Below are 18,223 nucleotides of genomic sequence, written 5' to 3'. Positions count from 1 at the left end.
CATAACTCCAGCCAGTTGTATGAAAATTTTCAATAGCTTTAGAACATTCTTCACCGTATTCTAATGACAAATACTTCTAATATCTATTTTACTTTATTCCTCTAAATTAATTATCCTGTTGAGTAAATGGCATATGTTTACACAACACAGTTGTTGTGATAGTATTTTTTCTATAATTCACCACAGTCAGACAACAAAAATTTTTACGTTTTCATTGACTTTTCTCCATCTTCCAGACTTGTAAAAACCCCACATCAGCATGAATTTGTCATGTAAAGGCACTGTCAGGCACCCAAATAATTAAACTAAGAGTATGAATTGCTTCTCTGGACACACCCCCTCCCCCCCAGCCCCCCATCATCAACAAGGTTTCCTGTTTAGGAAAGCATTTAAGTATATTGCTACACAGAAATTATTTTGCTGAATTAGGGTCTTGGTAAAGAAATCCTAAATAGGAAAAAGCTGAACAGGTGTACAAAGAGCTCCCTCTTTTGTTTGACTTAATTTTTCTCTGAAGAACTATTTCCACCGATTTCCTCAGTTAACTACATTTAATATTAAATACTGAGACTGCAAATAAAAAACCCCCAACACAGTAGAATATGTATCTTTATGCTCTGTCTGATATGAAAGTCTCTTGGCTCTCCTTCCATTTCCTGTTCTTCTTTACATGTTACTTTTGACCTGAAGCCAAGTATTGCTTTTTTCTGAGGAATTCTACACAACATCAATCAGAGTTTTCATTACAAAATTAAAACAATTTTCACGTGCTTCCACTTCAGCTCATCTGTGATGCATCTAGCATTTAAATATACATTTTTTTAAAAATCTCAAAACCAAACACGATATTTACCAAGCAAGTTCATTTTGGTCTGATTTTTCTTTTGAACAAATCAAGACAGGACTTTTACCGTTTAATAGATACACTTTCATTTTGCTCTGTTTTGCAACCTCGCCTTGCACTTCTGACGATGTCATGAGAACCACTCACACGTGTAAACATGACCGGGTCAGTTTCCTTCCCACCGAACATCATCACGAAATTCGGTACCTCCCGGGGCCCTGCTCAGCCAGCGCCAAGGTACCAAGGTACAAGGGCAGGCCCCGCTTGCCCAGGTTTGGAAGGCCCCGCACGGCAGACCGGACACGGCACAGGGGCACGGCACAGGGGCACGGCAGAGCGGACACGGCACTGGGGACAGGACACTGGGGACACGGCAGAGCGGACACGGCAGAGCGGACACGGTGCGCTCCGCGGCCGGCCGGGGAGGCCCCACCCGGCGGGGCGGGCGCACGGGCGGGGCCGCGGGGACCATGGCGGAGGTGGCGGTGGTGGCAGCGGGCCGGGCCGGGCGGGCGGCGGAGGAGGAGGAGGAGAAAGAGGAGGCTGCTTAGCGGGCTCGGCATGGCCCGCGGCCGGCTGTCGCTGCTGCCCCCGCTGCTGCTGCTGGTCGCGGCCTGCGCCTGGCGGCCGGCGCGGGGCCAGGAGGCGCCGCAGACCCCGGACTGGCGGATGACGCTGAAGACGATCCGCAATGGCGTGCACAAGATCGACATGTATCTGAACGCCGCCCTCGACCTGCTGGGCGGCGAGGACGGGCTCTGCCAGTACAAGTGCAGCGACGGTGAGCGGGGCTGGCGGCGCGACCCTTGTCCCGGGCAGGGCGGCCGGGGCTGCGCTCCCGCCGCGGCCCAGCGCCGCTGCCGGGGCAAACCTCGCTATCGAGTTCTTGGCGGTGTACGTAATTGTAAATACATGTGTGAGCCTCGGCAAGAAACCTCTTGTACGTGTATGTGTGTTTAAATACGTGTATAACGTGTACGGAGCATGCATACACGTAAGCAGTTCTCCTGACGTGACTTTTAAATAGCTTCTTTTAAACGTCTCCAAGACGTTTGTCTTGAAGAAAGGCGTATTACTGTCAAACATATAGCTGATGTGTACGGGGAAAAACCCTGGAGTGGGAAGAATTGCTTCCTTCCAGCTGGTTATTTACGAGCACGCCCGAGCATTTCGGTTTGGGACAGAAAAGCTTAAATCTGAGCTATGGAATATGTTGTTCCAAAGTCACGCTTGAGTAACTGGTTTTAATGGCAGCCGCGGTTGCCAGTGCAAGGAATGTGTCCTGCTATTTGTAAATCCTGCTGCTACCAGCAGAGGACATCTGTGCTTCTTGCCTGCGTTTCAGCTGCCTGGTTTACCTGAGCAATAATTGAGGCAGCTCAAGTTGGCATGACCCGGTAGATGATGATGGTTATTATTATTATCATCATCATTATTATATTAGACTATTATTGTTAGGAGAAGCCTGCTTGAGCAAGGCGTTTGGACCAGATGATTCACTGTAGTGCCTTCCAACCTGTCCTCTTCTGTGATCACCTCCCCTACCATGCCCATCCTGGGTGCCAGGGCAGGCAATGCTCCAGAAAGGGGATTTCTTTCCAGGCTTTTCACTGGCGCTTCAAGAGCACTCCAAAATGGGAGGCTCCCATAGCCTGTCATGGTGGAACCATGTCACACCCAGTTTACTCTGTTGGATTATTTGTTAAAGTGAGTCTCATGGTGGCACCCTGGCTTGGCTCCACAACAGTGGCCAGGACACTGTGACATTTACACTCTGTACTAGAATATGCATCTTTCAAATGTGGGGTTTTTTTAATTCTCCATTACTTTTAATTGTGGACTCATTTGTTTCCAATACTGAAATGAGCTGGAGGGTCGTTTTTGAAATTAACTCCACAGTCTTCCTTAACTTGGGATGCAGAATTCCTTGGCTTGCTGCACTAGCGAGTGTTAAGGGAGATGTGAGTTTAGCAGTCTCTACTAATTTAAATTCTATTAATGCTACAGCTGTAGAAACAAAAATTATGTTTCATTCTAGTTAAGATAAAAAAATCAGAGAACTACTGTTGATTGCATATAAAGCATAGAAGTATTAATGAACTTACACTAAAGTACTCTGTTAATATACTCGTACATATTGCATACTTAACCAACACGTCAATTTTAGTAATTCCTTTTTTTTTTTTTTAAACTTGGGAAGCAAACATTGACACTTGCTCAGGTGTCTTGTCCCTCTTTCTAAAAAAAATTACTTAGTACCCCTAAGTTGTAATTTGGAAAGAATTGTTGATAAGTGCATGCCTGAATATATTTGAAGTTAAAACTGTAACTGATACTATCTTGAGCCAAACAAATGTCTGTGGTGAGTTTTAAAACTACTAAAATCCTGTGCAAAAAAATACCTATTTGAGACATGATAAATTACCTTTTTCAGGATCAAGGCCTGTACCTCGCTATGGATATAAACCATCACCACCAAATGGCTGTGGATCCCCTCTGTTTGGAGTTCAGGTATTTCCATTGTGTGGCTTCTTTGTGCATCTTCCATACATCAGCTTTTTTCAGTGTAGATGATTTTTTCCATCCCCCCCTTCTGACACAGATCCATATACAAGGTCCCTGTTCTTATCAGCTCCTAACACATGCTCTGGTAACAACATACGGGAAGTGTTAGTATTGTAAAAGAACACAGCATAAACATTTTCAAATATTACAAGCATGAAATGTAATGTTGGTGATTAATTTCTTGGGTTTTGAGTGGTTGGTTTCATATTTTGTTTGCACAGTCTTGAAAGCATTGAGTAACTACAGCTGTGGCCCTGTAAGAGTGGAGGGTTTGGCTCTGACTCTTGCTGTCCTTACTGACACTAACCCATTTTCCTTAATGCTAGAAAGAAAAGATGAGTTAGCTTGTTGTCCTTCAGCTTTGGGACTTTCTCTTTCCCCCCCCCCCACTCTGCCCATCCACCACCTCAGAGCATAAGCTGGGGCTGGGCAAGAGGTTGGGAGAGGCTAGGGCAGCAGACCTACACCGAACAGAGGGGTATTCCGTAGTACATAGTGGTGCTCAGCAGTAAAAACTGGAGCAGTGGGAGAAGGTGGGGAGGGGGTGGTGGTAGAGCTGTGTATGACTTCCAGGTGGCTGTTGGTCAGAGACTGGCTTAGTGTCCCCTCTGCTTGTGAGATGTGGTGGATGCTTTTTACACTGCTTATTTTGGGACCTTTTTTTCGTCTTTTATTCATCTATTAAACTGTCTTTATCTCAACCCATCACATTAGTTTTTGATTTCTAACTGTTACAGTCTGTCCATAGGTTATATTTTTCTTAACTGGAATACCAACGGAGTGTGTGTCTATGTGTTTTCTTCACAGTTTGACATCGGTATCCCTTCAATGACAAGGTGCTGCAATCACCACGACAGATGCTATGATACTTGTGGCAATAAAAAAAATGATTGTGATGAGCAGTTTCAGACCTGCCTCTCAAAAATTTGCAGAGATGTGCAGAAAACGCTTGGAATCTCAGAGAGTGTCCAGGGTAACTGTGAAAAAGCCTTTATTTTTTTTCAGTTTCAACCCAAGCTTAACTTGGCAAAGAATCTTAGTGCAGTGCAGCAAGGTCACATTTTCATAAGCTGATGAAAGGTGCTTTGTTCTGTCCCTCTGCTATGCAGCCCACATACTTGTACAGCAGAGCAGTGACACAGCATAGGAAAATGATCAGGGTTAAAACCAACTTTGAGTTAAGGTTAATTTTAACTTTAGGGGAAAAAATAATGCTGCCCATCTGGGAGTATGAATATGGGAATACAACTGGATCAAAATGCATGTATAATTCTTGCATTTACTGTAACATAGCTGTAATATGACTGTTCTGCTGGGTGATTCCTAAATATCTAGTATGTGATTGCTAGTAAACTGTAGGAAAACACAGAATCTTTTCCTGTTATGAAGTAAGATATTAATTACTGTCATAGTGGAAGTAGTTAATGCTGTCCCCTAGTGAATAAATGTTAGGTTTCTTAGTAACAGGCCATATGATATTCCTTCTGGTCATTGGCCTGCATCTGATGGATACATGACATAACCACTTTTTAACTTGGCAATGTCACTTTCACAGTAAATACTCCCACTGAGAGCAGTTAAGTTTTTAGAACAACCCTGTGTTTGAACTTTTCCAATTTATTTAACTGTAAATAAATCATTTTATTGGTCTTTAGTGTCAGAACTGGTGAATATTTGTTCAGTTCTGTTGAGCTGATGTTAAAGATAGCAACTTCTGCATAAACTGGGATGCAAAGAGCGAGGAGATAAACCAGTTCTTTGATCTTTCCGAGACTCAGTATGTTTTTAACAGAGGTAACGTTCCACATGCAATGAATTTGCATTTTGTTTGGCATATAAAAAAATCTTTACTCAAAACTTAAATGACTCTCTGTTGGTTCAGTCTTTCATTTGACAATATATTTGCTATGCCCAGAGAAGATTGCTCCTTCCTTAGAATCATTCTCAGTTTGCCAGAGTTTTCTCTTGTTAGTTTCATATTCCACTCAAAGAATACTTTTAACTGAACTCTTCTTTGCTTGCAGCTTGTGAATCAACTGTTCAGCTGCTATTTGATGCAGTTATCCATTTAGGATGCAAACCCTACCTGGATAGCCAGAGAGCTGCCTGTATGTGTCATTATGAGGGCAAGACAGATCTCTGAAAGAAGACACTGAGACCTCACCATGTAGAATAAAGCTAAAGATTCAGCTGAAAAGAAGCAAAGCTTTGGTTACAAACCTTTATGCTTTTCAGACAGTAATACATTAAACACTGACATGAATTTACTGATTTGAAGATCACTACAATATTCATGTAAAAAAGAAACAAGTCGTCCTTCTCTCCATTTTGTGCCAGAAGCTTGGGAACTGAAATTGCTTTCCTTTGGTGTATATCCACCTAGGGCATGCTGTTGTAAAACACTGCTGCCCTTTTAATCTTCCCAAGAAAACTCCATAGTGGGGACATCAGAGGCACCGAAGAGTTACATTGAATTCTCAGGTGATTTTTAATACAGGTCAGATTTTAGGTTTACTGGCAGTTGAAGCATCTGATGGGTTCAACAGGAAAGAGTGCATTGTGTGTACCAATATGACATCTCACACAGCCTGTACTTGCATGTTCCTGCTGCAATTGCCTTCAGTTCTCTCCAGTGTATGTGGTCTGGCAGGTTTGTTGTTAAAAAAAGAAGGAAAATACCCCAAGCCCATGTACGTGCACTACATATTTCTACCTGATTCTATATCAATGCCTTACTTCTGCAGCACTTTTCAGATCAAGTACGTTGATCCTTTTAAGGGCTGTCCAGTAAAATGAACAGTTTGCAGCATAAGGATATAGTCTTGATTTGAGAAAATGGTGAAATGTAGTTTCTGTGTTATTTTTAAAAAGTTCATCAAATGTCTATTTTTGAATAGAACATTTTGTGTTGTGTATTATACGCACGGAAAGGATATATGTACAAATATGTTGATTTATATTTCTGTTGTGGCACAACTTGGCTACTGTATTCATCTTTGCTCTCATTTAGTCTGTTCTGATGAAAACTAAAAGCAAGTTCCACAGTTAAGATCAGTATGTCCAACAAACTTCTTTATTTAAGATGCCCTCTGTGAGGCTGATGGATATGTGAGCCTGTACTTCTGTCACCTGTTCCCTCTCTGACTTCTCTAGCTAAAATCACCTGATGTCTGAATTATCTGGGGTTTTCTCTCTGTACTCAGCTTTCATTGCTTATCTACAGGTGTCAGTCAGTCAGTTAACTTCTGCATTAGGTCCTCTGTTAGAAAGATAATGTTTGCTTTTGTTAAAAAGCAATTCTGCTTTAGATATGTACAGGAGAGGAATGAAAATTAAAATATTGCATCTGTGAACAAGTAATAGAAACTAAATGCATAAAATTCACTGGACTCATGGACTATAATGTGATATAATTTTGTGTGTTTTTTCTTTGCCAGTTGTGTTTTTGGTTTGTTTGTCACTAGAACTTACTGTACATGACAGTGAATGTAAGGGCCTAATAAAAAAAAGTTTCTGCTCAAGTTCCTTAGTCATGCTTCAAGGTTTCTTATTTGTGGATATGAAATAGCACTACAAGAGAAGTATTACTGTAAAGCTTTACAAAACTTTGCTAGATTAACGTGTAGTTCCCCTAATTTGGTGACATTCATTTTCTACCACAGAATTGAAACAATTCCGAATTACCCTGGAATTCCATGGTTGTAACCCTAAAAATCTTTTTAAGTTTAAAGCAGGGAACGGTAATGGCATTGTTTGTTTAAAATGACGAAAGTACCACAATGAGTCCAAACCACTATAATTCAACTAGATGGCTTGTTGAGTTGGGTACAAGTGGGCTTAAACTAAGTGCTTAAATGAATGCATGTCCTTGGGTTTGGATGGGAGAGAGTTAATTTTCTTCCTAAGTAGCTGGTGCACTGCTGTGTTTTGGATGTAGTTGAGAATAATGTTGGTAACACACTGATGATTTAGTTGTTGCTGAGCAGGGCTTACCTTAAATCTGGGACTTCTCAGTTTCCCGTATTCTCCCAGTGAGGAGGTGCACAAGAAGCTGGAAGGAAGCATGGCCAGGACAGCTGACCCAAACTGCCCAGATGAATAGTTCACACCATAGAGCATCATGCCCAGTATATAAATAGGGGGCAGTTTATATCCTTATCAGCCAGGAGGCACCAACCACTGCTTGGGGACTGGACAGGGGGTGGAGAACAACTGTACTGTGTGTCACTCGTCTTGTATATTCTTTTATTACTATTTTCACCTCCTTTTCTGTCCTGTTAAACTGTCTTTACCTTTTTTTCTGATTTTCTCCCCCATCCCACTGGGAGGAGTGAGTAAACAGCTCTGTGGTGTTTAGCTTCATGCTGGATTAAAGCATAGCAATACTATATATAGTGGCTCATTTAACTCAACACCGCATGTTTTTGTGTTCGGTAATACTGTACAGCGGTGTGTCCACAATCAAACTTCCTTCTTCAGACTGCAGTTCTGATCCATCCATAATGCTTTTTCCAAAAAATACCTACCTCCCGGGAAGCCACTGCAACAATCTGAAAGTGTTTCTAAACGTATAGGCATGTCTCACAAAAAGCCTTTCATGTATTACAATGAGCTAGAAACGCTCACCAGCCCAACGCTACCCGAGGCTGCACGCACTGCGATCAAGTTACACACTGTGACTCATCTGAACACAGCGGCTGAGTCTGCTCTTAGCCTACAGCAAAACAAAGCAGAAAAAATGTCTGTCTTACGAGGATCTAAGCGAACTGTTGGACTGAGGAACACGGCAGAGTCCTAGATTTTGGTTCTACAGCTGCTCCTTCACACAGGAGTCTTGCTGCCAGTGGGTTCACGGGCAGCTCTAGCGTGAGCTGTGAGAGCTGGGGTTTGCAGTTGCAGAAAAAGGAATCTGTTTTATAGAAGTCTGAATGTCACCCAGTATAAGATGCAAAACTTGTGATAGTGTCATGTTGTAACTAAAGTACGCACAAAGACAATTGAAACAAAGTTTTATCTTGATCCAGTTGCCTTCTGGCAGTCTGAGGGTAACAAGTCTGAACAAGGGAAGAACAAGCAAAGGTAATTAACAATACCCATGACTCCTTTAACCAAAGGGAGATATCTGGTCTAAAATCTTCACCCATGCAAGAAGCCTGTGTAAGACCAGACTGGGTAAAAATGCCCATAATTCCACTCTAAATATGCTTCTTTTTGTGCTTGTAAGCGCACATTCATATCTGAGTTTATCTCTCTAAAAGTAGGCTGGTTAGAAAATTCAGATCCCTCTAGCGTACAATCTGTAAAGCTCTTATACAGAAGAACGGGTTTTTGTCATTGGCTTTGGTTTAGAAACTTGTTTGTTACGCAATTGACCAGTGACCGGTAAGTGCCGCGTAATTCCCGGCTGGGAATAGCAGCTCTCGTTAAGATACCTGGGCACTCTCTCCAATACCTTGTCACTCGCCTCACAGTTCTGAAATCATCAGGGAGAACTGACGCGAGAAGCGGCAAAATGATCCACGCATCCAAACCTCTCAAGGGTTGTGTGGTGCCCGAATGAAAACGCATTTTGAGGAACAGGACAGGAAACAGTATGTGCCTGTAATGGAAATTTCAGTGCCGTTTTGAAAAATTTCAGCTAAGTGAATATGGGAGCCTCTCACCTATTTCAGGACGAGGGTTTTGTATAAGACGGCGCATTTATTCGACCACAGTCGCTGCAATACCACCACAGGAGCACAGGTAACACACGGCGCACTTTAACACCTCCCCCCTCGGCTTTCCCGCCTCCGTCCCTCGCCCCGTTCCTGGCAGAGGCGGCCGCCGGCGGAGCAAAGGGCGACAAGCGCCCGCCCCCGGGCTGAGGGGGCGGGCCGACCCCCGGAAGGCGCGGCAGAGGAAGAGAGGGGAAGGCTCGGCGCGGCACGGCTCGGTTTGTCTCGGTTTATCTCGGTGTGCAGCCGGTGCCTCGGTCCGCGGCGATGTCGGGCTCGGAGCGGCGGCCGCGGGCGGGTGCGTGTGCGGAGGGGACGCGGCGGGGAAGGGCGGGGGCGCGCCGCTGGCTGGGCTCCTGCCGGAGCCAGCGCGGAGCAGGAGCGGGATGAGGAATGTCTGCGAGGGGCCGCGGGCACAGGGGCCGCCCACCCGAAGCGCCCGAGCTTCCCGCAGAGTGGGAGCGCTGCCCGGAGAGCGCTGCCGGGGCTCGGGGGCAGCCGGACCCTTGCCTCCTTCCTTCCTTCCTTCCTTCCGGAGAAGGTGCGAGGCGAAGGATTGCGGCGGCCGACGAGGAAGTGGATTTGCACCTAAATCCAGCACACCCTGCCCAGGGGAAAATCCCTCCGCAACGCCTGGCACGGCCGCGGGACACGGAAGTGGGGAAGGTCCCCGGCGGGTAACAGGAGGGCAGGAGAAGTCAGGGCAGCAGAACTGAGTTGGGTTCCCGGAGATGCAGCTAAGCTTAAAGGGACTTTTTTGAGTGCCGTTGTGTTTTTTAAGTGTCTTGCCCTTTGGTGGTAGACCTGTTGAGCCTGAAACGTATCCAGGGAAAAGATGCTGTGAGATTCCAGTGTAACCTAGTGCATACCTGATTTTTGATTCCTCTGAAGCAATCCAACTTCACGAAATTAAAGACAAGTAGTCCCGTTGGTCTCAATCAGATTTTAGAACAAGCCTGTGCCTGTGTAAGACAAGCAGAAAACTTTTCATAAATCGTAACAATTCAAATAGTGTTTACCCGAATGAAGCTGCGATATGAGAGTGGCAATGAAAAGCTGAAGACTAGGAAGTGACTAAACAGGATTAAATTAACAGGAAAATCATCTTTTCCTAGTTTTCTTTGGCCCAGGAATTCTATTCCTACTGTGTCTATATGACAGTATTTTCCATCTTAAAGTTTGGTGACTATAAAATTTTACAATCTCTTTTTTGTGGGGGGTGGATTGCAAGAACTTTTGTCCTCTATCAATACATAGCTATGTTAGTTTTGCAAAAAGCATTACTAACATGTGAAAAATAGATGTGAAAAGCTAGCATTGTATGTGCAAAGTAGTTTGTAAAATACATGTACACGTGACTCTTCTCTTATAATTGCAGGCCATGTCCAGCTGGATAGCAGACCTATATTACCCACCACAGGTACAGTGCCATATATAGTTCTCATAATGTGGTAGTTAGTCTCTACCAGTAGTAGCAGTTATTTAATAACCAGTAGTAGTAGTTATTTAATAGCCCATTGAGATGTTTAAGTGAAAGTAACCAGTGTTTTGGCCTAACCATTTGCTAGTCTGTAGTTAAGCACATTCCCAAGATGTGCACATTCCTTGTTGTTCCCACATTGTTACTTTTAAGTCCATTCTGTTACTGGAGGTACTTAATGTCTGTATAGTTCAGCAGAAGAAAAGGTTTAAATCTTGCATCTTCTCAGTTGTCAATAGCTGTTACACTACCTGCTGTGACTCAAGTGCTGCATCCAACCTCAACGAGAATGCTCAGCTTTGTATTAGCAGCATTACTGAAATAAAAGAAACACCAGCATATTTTTAAGTTATGTAAAATTCTAACTGTTGAGTTAGAGTCTCTTCAAAAAAATACAGCCAGCTAGTTAGTTATATAAGATCATGATCTTTGAATATGTTTATATAGGTACAGATACACAGACACATAGAAAATCCGCATGTCTTGACCACCTAAAAATCGACTGTTGGAGTCAGAACTTCCAGAACAAACTCCAAAAGCTGTGGGTGCAGGCAAATGCTAATGAGGCTGTTTAACTGCATGCCTACTTACCTGATGTGTGAATGAGCTTTTGGTTCACATTAACAGCTAAAGTTTAAAGCTGGATGCATAAGGTCAAGTTGGGTTTTTTTTAAGAATGATTTTGTGGCTGAATCACTTTTTGATCTCTCTTAACAGATGGAAATGAGAACATCACAGAAGCAGATGCATTCAATATAAGGTAAAGTTCTGGTGGCAGTGACAGACATGTCCCCAGGGACTGAGGTCAGTGCAGGGTTTTCTGATTTTTGTTAAGAATTTAACAGAATTATTCAATTGAACTCCATCCACTTACAAAACATGTTTCTAGTTTTAGCTACACCAGATGCAGAAGCACCCTTATTGGGAAGGCATGTGGAAGGGACTATCAGGAGTTCTCTTTTTAATTTAGGCAATGTGAGAGACCATCACAATCTGAGGAGCCACTGGACAGACTAAGTAGTTGACTGTAGCACAGGAATGTATTCCTCTGGAAGGAGGGGCAATGGACCACAGAATAGTGATTCCATGAAAGCCCTGAAAACAGTAAACTACCTGCCCTGATAACTTTGTTTGCTTCATCCATACAGCTGAATAGAGAAATAACTATTGAGGGAATCATCCTTTCATGGTCATTCACAGGATCCAGGGACCTAACTCTCCAAAATCCCTACGAGCCATGCACCTAGCCAAATCCTAAGGAAGCGAAATTCCCAAAATCTGAAAATTGTTCATAATTACATGGCTAAAATTTATAATCTTTCCATTTTATCATGTTAGGTACTCATACTGGGAAGAATGTGATAAGGCACCCACCTTCTCTTATTGGTTATCCAGCCAATGTTGTAGAACCTCCCCAGCTTTGAACAGTCATCCTGAATTCCTGTTCTCTGTCTGAATTCTTATGTAGACATTACATAAAGATGTTTCATTAAGGGGATTCTCAAAACAAAATGAAGAAGCAGAGGTAGGCTACGGGTAACGATGGTAATTTTGTTGTGAAACAAAAGCATTTGCTGATGAATTCTGATCTTGAACATCTGCAGGCAAAGATTCTAAGTTACTTTCTCCAATAATTGCACCAAACCCGAATATTCCATAGCATTAAATAAAACCTTAATATAGCAAAAATGACAGCTCTGACTAGAGCCAGTCCTAGGGCAGCGTGACCTGGACTGTCATTCCATGTACCTGGAACTCTCAACGTGTCTATTGCCAGCGCTGTTGCCACAAGTGTTTTAGTTTCTGTTTTCTGCACTGCAGAAAGATGGTCTGCTTTATTTTTCCAGTTCCAGCCATGTCAACACTTGGGATCCAAGTGTTGGCATGACTGTGGGTCCAAGTCCAGAGTGTGCTGTCACACATTCCTGTGTTGTGTTTTGCTCATAAACCAATAAAATTGCAAGGTATTCTATGTGTTTGCTGCCATGATAGTTTAAAGTCCTCTGCTTAGAAGCTAGGAAGGTCATTTATTCTGTCCTTAAAAAGACCTCTGTCCTTCAGCTTTAGGATTTTGTAGGCTGGTTGCTAAAAACTTGAACAATTGTATTGTCATAGCTTCCATTTCATTAGGGTATAAACATTTGTTCTCCTTTTGCAAGATACACTACACTTAGCACCTCATCCCCAGTTTGTAATCTATTGATTACAAGGCAGCACTTGATTTACTTAGAAGAACTTGAAATAAATCACAGACAACTACAATTCCAATAAGTACATGTGTACTATCCAATTATGTTAATATTTAGCTAAATACATAACATGGTGAATTGGAGCCATGTCTGAAACACACCATTATGTACCTTAACTAATGAAACAGCCTCATTTACCAAGAATGTTTTCCATCTGTGGCAGCAGACAATCACATGACCCTGCAGTGGAATACAAAATGAACCATCAAAGAAGAGGAGTTGCATTAATCTTCAACCATGAGCACTTTTTTTGGCAATTAATGCTGCCAGACAGACGTGGGACTATGGCAGACAGAAACAATCTGAAACGCAGGTAAGAAACTTGGTTGCTCTACTAACCCTTAAAAAAATCTAAACTTTAGAAATTGTGGTCAAGTTAAGGAGTTACCTTCATCTTTTGTTTAAGTAGAGACCAGAAGATTTTGCAGACGTAGCACCCATGCTACTTGGGTGAAGAAAGCCATAATAAAAAAGCTTCAAGGCACGTTTTTTTAGCTCACAGAAACTGCTGGCACAAGTCCTATGATTTCAGTGAGTCCAGAGCTTTCTTTGGACACACTCTTTGAAGTAACTTTAGGTGTTAGACCTGTACTTGACACCAGTTTAAATTCAAAATCAACTTTAGTAGTTTTGTTCATAAATAACGCATAAGAATATTAATTCCCCCACAGGCAAAGAAACTGAGTTGGTAGCAATTGATATATAATTTGAGCAAGATTTTTACTAATACTGATCTGTTCTAACAATAGTTTGACAGACCTTGGGTTTGAAGTCAGACTTTTTGATGATCTGACAGCAGAAGATGTGCAGCAGAAAATTTATGAAGGTAGGAGACTATATACTGGTTATGTCTAAATTATTGCCGCAGAATTCCCAGATATCTTTTCTTCCAATCTCTCTGGTCATCTAACTTAAAATAGATTTCTGTGCACAAGAATTTAACATCAGAAGGACTTAAAGGTTAGACTGAAGATTATTTTATTGCAGTATAAGTGAAGCTTCTGTGGAGAGAACTAATTAAGTCACTAAAAGCTGAAAAATGGTACATGCAGCTGGGAGAAAGTAATGACATTCATCCTTCTATGGTTAGTGGCCCGTCAGCCAGGTTGAATTCAATGCACCTTGTATGGCTCTATCTGAAAACGGCATCTATTTGAAAAAGGACTGATTGGGGATTAAATTATATGATACAAATGTACAATGTTTTTTAGACCTGAATATGACTGTTTGGCCATCTAAACACCACTTGACTATTTCAGCCTCCATGGATGACCACAGTAATGCTGACTGCTTTGTGTGTGTGTTCCTGAGTCACGGTGTGGATGATCACATTTATGCATATGATGACAAAATCAAAATTCAGACAATCACAGACATGTTCAGAGGAGACAAGTGCCAGAGTTTGGTAGGAAAACCAAAGATATTTATCCTTCAGGTAAGATGTCAGTTTCTGAATTCAGTGGAGTTAACATTGACCCGTGTCTTCCTGCAATACAGATGTCAGTTCTCCTGATGCAGTCTTTCCACAAGGCATTTAAGACAAGGATTCTTCTCTTTTTCTTAGAAATGTATACTAATGTATACTAGTGTTAATATTATTATTCTAGCTCTATTTAGTAAGTAATTTTATGAAAAGAAACACAAATTAAGCCCGTCAGATTGACTGTCAGTGTGTATTTAATAGCAGAGAAGGCAGTTACCAGGGCTTTTTTGAGAAAGTTCTGTGCAGCTGCAGCTCAGTTCCTATTGCTCACACTCCACAGCCCTAGGCTAAGCTGATAAGGTATCAAACCTTTGTATCTTCATTGTTTCCTTCCAGGCACGTCCCTTTACTTGCTCCTAAGTGAAGTTGGGTTTTGTGTTTGGGTTTTTTGTTTGTTTGTTTTCTTTTTTTGTGAGCCTTTTTTGTTGGTTGGTTTTTGTGGTAGTAGTGATTTCCTTTTGTTGCTGTTGGTTGGTTGGTTTTTTGTCTATGACCTAACTTGGCATCTCTGTAGAATCTAAAGAATCAAATGAAGGCTTTATTGTCTCAGGAATACTGTTTGTGCTAAGTGGTCATAAAAAGACCATATGTAATGTCCTATTTCTTTCCTTGGTTCACAGGAGAATGCAAGTTGGGAGGTACCTCAGGAGGTCTCTGGTCCAGCCTCCTGTTCAAAGCAGAGTCACGGGGTCAAACCAGGTCATTCAGGGCTTTATCCTGTCTTTATCCAGATTACAATTAGCAAACTCATATATGAACCTGGCCTTCAGCAGATTGTAATGGTAGTAGTTTACAGAGTGATTCTAAGTATTACCTTTTTTTTTTTTCCAAATGAAAGCTTCCTTAGGGCACAGGGCTGCTGCAAGAAGCAGCATATTGTTAATTCACCTAATTTACCTTTCACTAGGACTTTTTTTTCAACCTGGTGCCAAAGATTGAAAAATACTTTCATATTTCAAGTTCCAAGTAATACTTGGAGACATTTATAATATATACTCATCAAAAAGCTAATTAACTTAGTTCATCAGCTAAGTTCTTTTCCAGCACAATTGGCATAGCATTTACCTCTGGAAATCAGAAGAAACATCAAGATGAAACTTTCTATCACCGTAAAGAAGATTCTTTGTGTTTTCTTTTTTTAGTGGTAGTTCTTAAGTAATGCTCCTTTGCATCTTTTAAGTGTGTTCTCACCTTGTTATCCTCCATGTGTAGCCTTTCTGCATCACTGACAATACTGGGATCACTTCTGACTTCTCACAAAAAAATCTCGCTCAACACACACATTTGAGACTGCACTAAGAGCGAAGTGTAACAGCATGTAATGATGGCTGTGCTTCAGAACAGTAATTCAACACTGTGTTGCCAAAAGGTCCAAGGAAGGCAGTTCCTCCTCTCGACTCAGCACTGGTGAGGCTGCATCTGAAGTACTGTGTCCAGTTCTGAGTTCCTCAGTACAAGAAAAATACAGACTTAGTGGAGTGAGTCCTGCAAAGGGCCACAAAGATGGTTAAGGGACTCTGGAGCATGTTTGATACGAGGAGAGGCTGAGAGAGCTGGGACTGCTCAGCTTGGAGGAGATGGCTCAGGGGAATCTTACCAATGCTCTAAACATCTGGTGGGAGGGAGTAAGAGGGACACAGGCTCTTTTCAGTGGTACCCAAGTGACAGGATAAGAGGCAAGTGGAACAAATTAAAACACACAAAATTTCACCTCAACACAAGAAAACACTTTTTTTTTTTTTACTGTGACGTTGGTCAAACACTGGAAGAGGTCAACCAGACAGATTGTGAAGTCTCCATCTATGAAGATCCTCAAAAGCTGACTGGACATAGTCTTGGACAACCTGCTGCTGCTAACACTGCTTGAGTCAGGGGGCTGGACTAGATGACCTTAAGAGATCCCTTCCAGTCTTAGTGATTCTGAGATCACCTTGGAGCTTTCATTTGACTTTGTCCCCAGTGTTTTAAGCAATAGAGAAGTAAATATGTCTTTCTGAAGGCAGAGTCATGGTAATGTGGCACACCTAGCTGAACAGAAGTGCCTCTGGTTAGTGTCAGAATTATCATATTAACAGTGAGCTTGGCAGGCGTGCAAGCATAACAATACTTCTCACCAACAGGCCTGTCGAGGTGATAAACATGATGATCCAGTCATTGCTCATGATTCAACAGACAGCAGCAGTGAAGCCCTGGTCAATGAGACAGAAGTGGATGCAGCTGGTGTCTATACTCTGCCTGCTGGTGCGGACTTTATCATGTGCTACTCTGTGGCACAAGGTAAGTTCTAATATTTTACACCTAGTGTCTGATACTTCACTGTAATAACCATGAACACGTCTTCATTTTGCAGTCAGAAAAACAGGAACAGTTCCAGGTCATCTGATTTACATGGCTGATAAGTAGCAACTTGTCTGGGAAAGAACCTTATGTGCTGAAGAAAAAGTGAAATTATCAAGGTGCATTACACTTGCCAAACAGAAGCATTCTCATCAGTCTTGCTGCTGAGCTGCCTCCTGACAGCAAGCATCCCTCTCTTTTCCAGGATTCTGGGGGCTTATAAATTTCCCTGCACTACATGGCTGTTCTCCCCAGTTCCCCCACGTCTGTTGTCCTCAGTCCCATCTGCTCTCTTACGAAGTGGAGATGCAGTCCTGTGTAAGCTACCAATCCCTGAATCAGGTTCCTCTTAGCTGAGTACTACACATGATATCAAAGCCATTTCCCATCTACAATTTCCAGTGAAATTAGATAATTGGTAAAGTAAGATTTACACCCATTAGTAATTCCTTACAGATGGTAGCTGGCAAACAGTGACTCTGATACGTATTTTTCCAAGAAGCTATCACTACTTACATTTGGATGTAATTTTATGTTCTTGTTCTACACTAGGCTACTATTCTCATCGTGACACTGTAAATGGCTCCTGGTACATCCAAGATTTGTGTGAGACACTTAGGAAGCACGGATCTTCCTTGGAGTTCACAGAACTTCTTACTGTTGTTAACAGGAAAGTATCATATCGCAGAGTGGATGTGTGCAAAGATGTTAATGCTCTGGGGAAAAAACAGATTCCTTGTTTTGCCTCAATGTTAACTAAAAAATTGTATTTTCATCCAAAATCTAAGTAGATTATTTAGCAGTGATGACCATTACTATTACTTGCTGCAGAAGTAAAAAACACCATCTTAGTTGAGGAGACTTAATATTCTACAAGATTGTCAACAAAATCACTGGGATCAAACATTACAGTTTGTGTACCTAATTAGTTTCTAAAATCTTAAAGCAATTTCAAAGCTAGAATTACACCAGGGAATTAATCTCAGGGAATTTGGGAACAGTTTACTGGTGCAAAACTATTAGAAGGTGCTCAGATTTTATTGAAACTGATGCTCAAGACTACTTTTTCTTAAAAGCTTTTTGCTTGATTGCCATCTAACTATGGTACATTTTACTATTTCCAAAACATTTCTAATGTTCTGTTAGATTAACTTGTCTTGCTCGAAGAGCACAGTTTACAGGGAATATGTTCGTAGAGCATCTTTTTAAATTTGTGGACAGCTGTATCCACCTTGCAATTTTTGTGGCTTTATTGGGCTTTTTAGACTTTTCTTTTATTTTCTTGCAACACCAAAAAGGAAATTAATTCCTTGAGTACAATTGTAGCATTAATATAGGATTAATCAAATAGGGTTGATTAATAAAGGGCTTCCTTTTGCTTGGGTATCATTTATGTTTGGGGCACAATTACAGCTTGCTGGTGCTTTGCATCCTCAGAAGAAAAACAGCAGTAGTGAGATGAGACCATGTGCAGCTTGCTTAGGGTGAGCTTGCCTTGTCCATCTCTGTCTCGGGTTTGAAAGACAGGTGTCTGCTAAGGAAGGCAGAGGC

The 18,223-nt window shown here is 42.0% G+C and overlaps 2 protein-coding genes and 1 long non-coding RNA gene across 5 annotated transcripts; 2 read left to right on the top strand and 1 right to left on the bottom strand.

Moving 5' to 3' along the window:
* Positions 1 to 1,304: 1,304 nt before the first annotated feature.
* Positions 1,305 to 6,938, top strand: PLA2G12A (phospholipase A2 group XIIA). The gene is made up of 4 exons (XM_042049943.1): positions 1,305 to 1,625; positions 3,279 to 3,355; positions 4,217 to 4,382; positions 5,434 to 6,938. The coding sequence occupies exons 1-4, from the start codon at positions 1,406 to 1,408 to the stop codon at positions 5,550 to 5,552; spliced, it is 582 nt and encodes a 193-aa protein (XP_041905877.1). The 5' UTR covers positions 1,305 to 1,405; the 3' UTR covers positions 5,553 to 6,938.
* A 1,871-nt stretch (positions 6,939 to 8,809) lies between these two features.
* CASP6 (caspase 6) lies at positions 8,810 to 17,624 on the top strand. 3 transcript variants are annotated; one of them, XM_042049935.1, is made up of 8 exons: positions 8,810 to 9,151; positions 10,502 to 10,543; positions 11,321 to 11,363; positions 13,019 to 13,165; positions 13,602 to 13,678; positions 14,112 to 14,287; positions 16,456 to 16,612; positions 17,225 to 17,624. In XM_042049935.1, the coding sequence occupies exons 4-8, from the start codon at positions 13,050 to 13,052 to the stop codon at positions 17,461 to 17,463; spliced, it is 765 nt and encodes a 254-aa protein (XP_041905869.1). In that variant the 5' UTR covers positions 8,810 to 9,151; positions 10,502 to 10,543; positions 11,321 to 11,363; positions 13,019 to 13,049; the 3' UTR covers positions 17,464 to 17,624. The 3 variants fall into 3 exon arrangements, with proteins under 3 accessions (XP_041905869.1, XP_041905870.1, XP_041905871.1); XM_042049936.1 differs by lacking the exon at positions 8,810 to 9,151 and adding an exon at positions 9,276 to 9,421 and having other exon boundaries at positions 13,016 to 13,165; XM_042049937.1 differs by lacking the exon at positions 8,810 to 9,151 and adding an exon at positions 9,277 to 9,421.
* On the bottom strand, positions 9,660 to 12,397 carry LOC121675006. The gene is made up of 3 exons (XR_006019918.1): positions 11,978 to 12,397; positions 10,855 to 10,919; positions 9,660 to 10,085 (listed from the first exon to the last, which is right to left on the bottom strand). It is a non-coding gene; the product is annotated as an uncharacterized LOC121675006 (long non-coding RNA).
* Positions 17,625 to 18,223: the final 599 nt, after the last annotated feature.

This window comes from Corvus kubaryi, unplaced genomic scaffold (assembly GCF_017639235.1).
Source record: "Corvus kubaryi isolate FWS band 111438036 unplaced genomic scaffold, C.kubaryi_AGA036_p1.0 71, whole genome shotgun sequence".
NCBI classification, from domain to species: Eukaryota; Metazoa; Chordata; class Aves; order Passeriformes; family Corvidae; genus Corvus; species Corvus kubaryi.
Note: the sequence above shows the minus strand (reverse complement) of the source record. Positions and strands in the feature narration are given on the sequence as shown.

Bases quoted from the DNA above. Each gene is read 5' to 3' on its own strand.
- PLA2G12A (XM_042049943.1), top strand. From the start codon at position 1,406: ATGGCCCGCGGCCGGCTGTCGCTGCTGCCCCCGCTGCTGCTGCTGGTC. The intron at 3,356-4,216 runs GTATTTCCATTG...TTTTCTTCACAG, and splicing joins CCCCTCTGTTTGGAGTTCAG to TTTGACATCGGTATCCCTTC. The intron at 4,383-5,433 runs GTAACTGTGAAA...CTTTGCTTGCAG, and splicing joins AATCTCAGAGAGTGTCCAGG to CTTGTGAATCAACTGTTCAG.
- CASP6 (XM_042049936.1), top strand. From the start codon at position 9,391: ATGTCGGGCTCGGAGCGGCGGCCGCGGGCGG. The intron at 9,422-10,501 runs GTGCGTGTGCGG...TTATAATTGCAG, and splicing joins GGAGCGGCGGCCGCGGGCGG to GCCATGTCCAGCTGGATAGC. The intron at 13,166-13,601 runs GTAAGAAACTTG...TTCTAACAATAG, and splicing joins AGAAACAATCTGAAACGCAG to TTTGACAGACCTTGGGTTTG.